Source organism: Elephantulus edwardii, unplaced genomic scaffold (assembly GCF_000299155.1).
Source record: "Elephantulus edwardii isolate Elephantulus edwardi_28Jun2011 unplaced genomic scaffold, EleEdw1.0 scaffold00045, whole genome shotgun sequence".
Classification (NCBI taxonomy): domain Eukaryota; kingdom Metazoa; phylum Chordata; class Mammalia; order Macroscelidea; family Macroscelididae; genus Elephantulus; species Elephantulus edwardii.
This window is the reverse complement of record NW_006399795.1, coordinates 757,192-765,463: the sequence shown is the minus strand read 5'-3', so window position 1 is coordinate 765,463 and position 8,272 is coordinate 757,192. Positions and strand designations below refer to the sequence as shown.

The 8,272-nt window shown below is 49.5% G+C and overlaps 1 protein-coding gene across 1 annotated transcript; it reads left to right on the top strand.

The window, feature by feature from the left end:
- Window positions 1-769: 769 nt before the first annotated feature.
- On the top strand, window positions 770-5,584 carry MIIP (migration and invasion inhibitory protein). The gene is made up of 9 exons (XM_006885891.1): window positions 770-883; window positions 1,133-1,442; window positions 1,939-2,052; window positions 3,264-3,372; window positions 3,452-3,504; window positions 3,808-3,937; window positions 4,059-4,155; window positions 5,118-5,252; window positions 5,492-5,584. Exons 1-9 carry the CDS (start codon window positions 770-772, stop codon window positions 5,582-5,584), a joined length of 1,155 nt encoding a protein of 384 aa, XP_006885953.1.
- The last annotated feature ends 2,688 nt before the right edge of the window (window positions 5,585-8,272 follow it).

Sequence of the window (8,272 nt, the reverse complement as noted above, 5' to 3'; positions counted from 1 at the left end):
GTTCTAATCCATTCTTCCTAATCTCAGTTTAGAACCTCCTCTGAAAACTAGCCTACTATGCGTGCCCCTGCTGGTGTCTGAAATGCTGGTAGTACAGCTCCAGCATCATAGCAGCACGTGAGCAACTGCAATGTGACAAAGTGGCAGATGAGTGGTGGTTTGTGCAAATGAATTTTGTAGGTAAGGGAGTTTATTCTCTTTTAGAAGGTAAGAAGACACACCCTGAAAACTTTTAGGTATTAATGATAGGGATTTATTGAATGCTTGTTCACTGAGTGGCACAAATGGTTTAAGCATTCTACTACTAACTGGAGGGTTGGCTGTTTGAGCCCCCACAGAGATGCCTCAGAAGACAGGAGTGGTGCTCTGCTTTTGAAAGTCCCATGAAGCACTTATACTTGGCACACATGAGGGCTTCTGGTAGAGGAGTTGACAGCAAATGAAAAACAACTACAGAATGCTTACTTTATGCCAAGTACTATACTTAAGGGTCGAATTCTTAGGACAGCCTTATACAGGAAATCTTACTATCCTCTTTGGCAAATACACAAATCTTTTTTGAAGCCCAGGATACATAACTTGTCTGATGTCACACAGGTAGTATCAGTGGGAACTGAATCCAGGGCTGTGACCCAAAGAACTCCTTACTCATCTCATATTATGCTGTTTTGACATCAAGTAGAATTGGCCCTGAAATCTGGCTCTGAAGGCATCTCTCAGCCCAGGGACCAGTGAGACGCCTTGTGGGAAACTTGATGACACAATCAAGATGGTGGAGACTGAAGACCTGGTGCAGCTGCGGAGCCTCAACTTGGAGCTCCTGAGACAGCTGTGGGCGGGGCAGGATGCTGTGCGGCAGTCAGTGGCCCAGGCTGTCTCCAAGGTGGGTTTGGGAAGGGTTATCCTAACCCACAGGCCAGAATCCAGATCTCCAAGGTCTTCTCATTCACTGCCTTTTTCACTGATGGGAAACCCAAGGCCCATCCAGGGAAAAGACTGGCCTGGGTCACCGGCGAGGCTGGAGCAGGGACATAGACCAAGGCTTTCATGTGTAGTGCATGCCAGCTGACTGGGGTAGCCTGGGCCTCCACCACTCCTTATCTCCCTGAGTGATGTGGCTGCTCTCCTCCAGTTAAACCTGGACTCCAGCAGCAACCACGATGCCGAGACACCATCATTCCAGGAGATGACTGCAACAACTTCGGGAGCCTCTTCTCCTCTGGATGCCCCCCAAGATGACACTTCTGGTCTGACTTGGCCTGGCAGAGCCAGCTCCCAGACAGTTTCTGTCCTACCCCCCAAATGCCAACCCCAGAAGTCTTCGAGCCAACCGAGACCCCACTCGTCAACCTTGTTGGACACATCAGACTCAAGTAATCCAGAGCTTTCCACAGAGTTGGGTGGTCTGGGGTCCCAGGATGCCCTGCAGACTCCCAGACAGAGTGGACCATCCAAGGTAACTGGGTTAGCAGGGCACCTGTGGATGGGATCTCCCTTGAGTATTGGTTTTCCTACCTGAAAAACACGCTTATGGTCAGTGTCCCTTGTTGGTGTGAGTCTTCCGGGAGGTACTAGGAGTCATGTTTCACGCCTTAGTGCTTGGTAAGTGGTGGCCATTAGTTTCTCATAGAGTGCTTTAGGAAAGTGTGATAAGCCACATTTTACGGATGTCAAGCCTGAGCGTAGGGCCAGACTTGTTCGAGGTCACACATCCCATTGCCCTCGAGTCAGTTTTGACTTATACTGACCATATAGAACAAGGTTGAATTGCCACATAGGGCTTCCAAAGTTATAATCTTTACAGAAACAAACAGAGGGGCCAAACTCTATCTTGCAGCTTCAAGCCCTGAGTGGAACCCGTGGCAGAGTAGAAGTTAAGACACAGCACTTGTTTCCCCCCAGATTGAGACCTCTTCTGGGCCAAATCTGCTGACCTAGCTCTTGCCTCTCTTTGTCTCACTCCTCAGCCCAGAGTGACGTTCCGTAAGGAGTCTTTAGTACCTGAGCAGGGCTGGCGCCTCAGACCGTACCTGGGCTATGACTGGATTGCAGGTGTGGTTGGCCTCCATGGTCTCTTGAGAGTGGAAGGTGGGGCTCCAACTTGACTGTAAACCTTTCCAAGTATTGCTGCCAGTTTTCTTCCAAGGCACCTTTGTCTGGTGGACTTGAACTGCCAGCCTTTTGGTTAGCAGCCACGCAAGTCTATATTAATGTGTCCAGAGTCATAGTCCTGATTTCCATCCAATCTTCAGTCTTTTCTGTCTCTATAAATGACAACTCAGTCTCCCTCATAAGTCAAGCCATGACTTTGGGGGGCCCCTTTAGTCTTTCACCTTTCCCTAATCCATTAGCAAATCTGATTGGCCTTGCCGTCAAAATATTTCTCCCCACGATGCCTGCATTAGTCTCAGACCAACCTGTTTTCCAGCACATGCTAGGAAAGTACATGGCTGGTCTGACTGCATGAGTCCTTAACCCACAGCCCTTCAGAGCCCTCCTCCTCCTCTCAGCCCTCATCATTCTTCCCCACTCACCATTTCTGCCTCCTTGCCCCGCAGCCATTCCAAGCACATTGCCTTTGCACTTCCTGTTCACTCAGCCTTTGATGTCCTTCTTGGGATGTTCACATAGCATCGTCCCTTCATCAGATCTCTACTCCGGTGTCACTGGCTTCAAGAAGCCTTCTGTGGCCACCACTGTCCTGCCACGCTTGGTGTTCTCCTCTCAAACTTTATAGCAGGCGTCACTGCTGATGTTGTATCAAAGATGTCTTTGACCCTGAGTTTATCTGCCCCACCATATTAAAACTCCATCTAGGCTTCATGAGAACTTGATCCAATTTACTCATGTCTTCCTAACACATAAACCACTCAGGCACATAGTGAAAAAAAAATCCCTACAAAACCAAACAAAAATCAGACCTGCTGTGGAATTGGTTCCAAACTCATAGCCACCGTGTAAGCTAGAGTAGAAACGCCCATAGACTTGCCAAGCTGTAAGTCTTTCCAGAAAGATACTGCCACATCTTTCTCCCACAGCATCCACTGCTTAACCCACTATGCCACCAGGGCTTCTTAGGGCTTTGTAAATGTTTCGAGTGGATGATTGAGTCCTGTAAGTGGAGGGCCCTCTCTAGGTCAGTGTGAGGTGCAGTGGGGGCCCACAGCAGGAAGGTTGGGGTGCTGAGTGGCTTAAGCATTGACCAGTGACCACGTCACAGCCCTTCACCTGCCTTTCAGCTCCCCCTTGTTCTGTCCCACCAGGCTCTCTGGACAGCACCTCCCCCATCACCAGCAAGTCCGAAGGCTTTTTCTTGACACTGCAGGAGTTCCGGAAGGCCCACGAGAAGGAGTGCATTTCCAGGGACTCTGAGTGAGCAGGGTGGCTGGGGGGGGGCCAGGGCGCCTTGCAGCCTCCCTGCCCTGGTCTGCTCACCCCTTCACTCTCGCAGGTCCAGGTTTCTCAGCTTTTGTGAGAGCAGCAACGTGGATGAGGACCACGAATGTGAGTGTCTACATGCACATGTATGTCGGTGTATGATTTTAAGCACATGTGTGTATGCCCAGGTAGATGACTAAGTATGAGTGTGCGTTGTGTTTGTACACGTGACATTGTGTGTGTGTTGTTACAGTCACTGTTTTCACAGGTGAGCATATGTATATGAGTGTGCTCTGAGTGCACAAGTATGTGTGTCTGGTGGAGGATCATGAGTCCAGTGGGGCTGGTGGGACCTGTGCGGTCAGGGCAGGAAGGGCCTGGGGACCTGAGGTCCGTGGGCCAGAGTGTGGCTTTCCCTGGGCCTCACAGGTGTGTACTGTTACCGGGTCAACCAGCGCCTGTTTCTGGTACCTGCGGATCCTGGCATCACTTGCCGCCTGTGCAAGACACCCCGTGACCAGCGGGGCCTGGAGACCCTGGCAGAGCCAGCGCAGGTTAGGTGAGTAGCCAGGGCCGGCAGGACACTTGAGGCCATCCATGGGTAAAGCAGCACCTGAGTGCGTGGGGAGGCGACACCCTACAGCAGCCAGGTTTTGAAACTCACTGTATCCCCTACACAGAGTCAGCATCCCGTTGTCGGTCCTCGAGCCCCCACATCGTTACCGCATCCACCGGCGCAAGAGCTTTGATGCCTCTGACACGCTGGCCCTGCCCCGGGTGAGCAGCAAAAGTGGGAGGTGGGGGTTGGAGTGTGCTATCCCCATCAATCCCAGGCCACACACTGAGTTCTGAGGTCCAGAGAGGGCCAAGGTCTCCCCCAAGGCTACACAGTGAGGCTGAGCTGGAGGAAGGCAGGAACCCATGTTTCTGAGTCTCAGTTGGGGTAATGGGGCTCCCCATACCCATGGCCTCCAGGATGAGTGTCTGCCTCTGTTGACATAATGGGAATGTGTCCATTTATTGAGCTCTTCTGTATGCCACACACATTGTCAGGATTATGTCATTGAGGCTTCCATCAACCAAGGAGGCAGGTACTGCTGTCATCCCCATTTTACAGAAGAGAAACCAAGGCAGGATTGTGAGCTAGGTAGCCGAGGCAAGAGCTGCGACTTGAATCTGAGTCTATCTTTCTGAACATCTCCCTACACATTGCCCTTCTCTGTGTCCCCTGGGTAAGAGGGAGCCCCGAGTGCCCATTTGCCCCTGACTGTGGCCGCTAAGTTAGGAAGAAGAGAAGGATGCAGAGGAAAATCTGTTTGTTCTTCTAAAAGTGGGTGACCCAACATTGTGCTCATAGGGTGTCAGGGCAAAGTGGACAGTTAGGGAAGTCAGGCATGTGGGTCAGAGCCTGGCATGAAGTAAGCAGCCAGTTCTTGTCACTTTCTGTTTAGCTTGGATCTGGGAACATCAGGGATGGGAAGCTGGCAGGGCCCAATGAGCAGGGGTAACCCAGTGGGTGGACACAGGTGGGGAGTGACCTATTGGGGAGCTCAGTCTGAAGGAGAAAGCAGCCCTTCCATGAGACAGCTGGGGTTCTGAGAAGGGAAGGTGGTTTTGAGTCAGAGTGTCACTCTAACCTGATGATGGGAACTCCATGCTGATGGAGGAGTGGACCCTGCCAGCGGGGTGTCATGGCCTCTGTCCTGCCTCAGGAGTGCTTAACTCCTTGTTCTCCACAGCACTGCCTGGTGGGCTGGGACATCATCCCTCCCAAGCCAGAGAAAAGCTCAGCATCCAGGAACCTGGATCTTTGGTCTTCTGTGTCCTCGAAGCCCCAGCACCGCTCACTGTCTTCCCCCAACTCTTCTCACCTGGTAGAGTCCTAGTCCTGGATTTCTTAGCGAGGGACAGATTTCTTGTAGCCTCTTGGGGACAGGGGAAGTTGAGGAGTCCAGGGCCTTCCTGGCCCCCTATCAGGACATCCAGTCTATTCCACCAGTCCTTCTTGCCCCACTTACCTTACCCTACCGCAGGAAGGTGACCCTGACTCAGATCTAGGAGGGATAATGAAATGAGGCTGGAACTGGGGTGACCTCTAACTTTGACCATCCAGGCACTACCAACACAGTTTTCACCTCCTACCCCGATCTGGTTGGAACCTCAAGTCGTCCAGCCCCATGCCTGCAGCAGAAGCCCTGAGGTCTGACCACATGGACGAGGACAACACCTCTGCCATTCCTCTTGTTTCTTCCCTCGGGCCAAGGGGAGCCCATGAAGAAGCTCTTGCCTAGGTTTGGTTGGAAATGGCGTCAGGCCACATGTCTGGCAGGGTGGGTGGGCAGAGGAGAGAGAGCGAGAGTGAGAGAAGGAGAGTCTGTGTGTCTATGTGTCTGAAGTAGAGCATGTGGTATGTAAGGGGACCCTGTGATATATCTTTATAAATAAAACTCAGAGCTTTGTGTGTGTCCGTGTCTGCCCTCAAGTAGGGCATGTGGTATGTAAGGGAATCCTGTAATATATCTTTGTAAATAAAACTCAGAGCTCTCTGCAGCTCCATCTTCTTTCAAGTTTTGCCCTGCTTTTGACCATATTCTCAGTCTACTTTTTCAGGCCACCTTCCCTTGCTGTCTTAGTTACCTAGCATTGCCTTTAACAGAAATACCACCGTGGGTGGTTTTAGTGAACAGAAATGTATTCTCTCACAGATAGGAGACTAGATGTCTGAAGTCAAGATGCCCGCTCTCAGGGAGGGCTTTCTCTGTTGGCTCTGGAGGGAAAGTTACTGTTGATTGATCTCCATGTGGCTTGACACCTTCACCTCTGTTGATCTGCTTGGCTTCCATCTCAAAAGTGATCAGGTAAAGAGACTGCTTTGAGATGGTCTCATTAACATAACAAACCCTGTTTCCAGGTAGGATTACACAAGTATAACCCACCTGTTCACTTACTTATTGCCTGAAAGTCAACTCAGAGCTGGCTCTCTGTTGGGTTTCTGAGGCTGTAAATCACAGAGGAGGAGATTTCCCGTCTTTTCCCCTCAGAGTTGCTGACAGATTCAAATCTCCAAGAAGCTCACCTTTGGGTTAGCAGCTCCCTACTTACTGCATCAGCAGAGCCTGTAGTGTTTCCAGTGCTTTAACCTTTATGGGAACACACCGCTACGTCTTTCTCCTATGGAGAATGGCTGGTGGGTTCAAATTGCCCATGTTCTAATTAACAACCTAATGCTTCACCCCTGTGCCAGCAAGGCTCATTTTCACAAGTATAGGGCTTAGGAGAGACAACATATATTTTAGGGGACAGACACTTGGAGAGCTCTTGCTGACCACCCTGGTGTGGGAAGTGGATCCAGGATGTTAAGCACGGACAGCTCCTTATAGCTTCCCAGCTCTTGAGTAGGTGACTTTACCAAGGTGAGCATGGGTGGAAATGAGGATTTTTGAGACAGGCATACCTTGAAAATATGACAATTTTTTTACCTCCTTCAGTTACCTGAGTCAGGAGAAGCCTCTTTCTTCACATCTGGCCCACAGACCTAGGACTTGCCAGTGTCTACAAATGCATGAGCCATTTCCTTGAGAGAAAGCAATCTTTCTCTCATTATACATAGGTATCGGTCAGTCATTACTGTCAAGTTGGAACACACTTCTAGCTGATCCTCCAGTGGATTTTCAGAGGCCGTAAATCACATGGGAGGAGATGGCCCACTTTTTCTCATGGAGTTGCTTTTGAATTTGAACTGCTGGAAAAGAGGGACCTTTGGGTCACAGCTGAGCTCTTTATGAACTAAGTCACCAGAAACGGATGTGTGTATTTATATAATAGAGAAACTGTGGTGACCTAGAAGCTGCACTGTAATCCCAAAGGTACATGGCTTGAATTCACCAGCTGTGAAGGGTGGGAAATCTCCTTCCACGTGGTTTACAGTCTGAAAACTTGCTGGAGGGTCAGCTGTGAACTGATTCCAATATCAGTGACACACAACTGTATATATCTATATCTATATATCTATATCTATATCTATATCTATATCTATATCTATATATCTCCATAATTAACACTTGTGGTCCCAGCAGTCAGGAAATACAGAGATACATTGCACTGGGAAAATCTGCAGTTAGGGACCTCTCAAAATTATTGAGGAAGAATGATGTCAGTTTGAAGACTAAGGTGTGTCTGACTCAAGCCATGATCTTTGCAATTACTTGCTATGCATCTGAAAGACAGTGAATAAGGATGACAGAAAAAGAATTGATGTCTTTGAGCTGTGGTCTTGGAGAAGAGCACTGAACATAATTGACGGCCAAGAGAACAAACATGTCTTGGAGAGGGTGCAGTGGAGTGCTTTTTGGAGGCAAGAATGATCAGGCTTTGCCTCACATACTTGGGGCATATTGCTAGGAGGGGCTAGTCCTTGGAGAAGGACATGATGCTGGAAAAGGTGGAGACTTGGTGAAGGAGCGGAAGATCTTCAACCAGGTGGATTGACTTGGAAACTGCTACAGTGGGCTCTTTTGTGTCAGGAAGTGTGAAGATGACACAGGTTAGAACAGGGTTCAGGTCATTTGTTCATAGGGTCGCTATGAGTTGTACACAACTCAACGGCATCTAACAACAACTATATATGTATGTGTTATTGTTAGGTGCTGTTGAGTTGCCTGCAACTGATAGTGACAACAGCTCTGAAACCTGCTCTATCCTGAGCCAACTTTATTGTCTCTGATACACTTATGCCCATTACCCCTGTCACAGAGTCAATCCATCTCATTCAGAGTCTTCCTCTCTCTTTATTTTCAATAATTTTAATGAGCATTTACAGAGATTTTGGATTTCCATTTATTCATTGCTGCACTTCTCTCCCCGCCCAGCCCTCGTCCCCCCGCCCCTCCCCCCA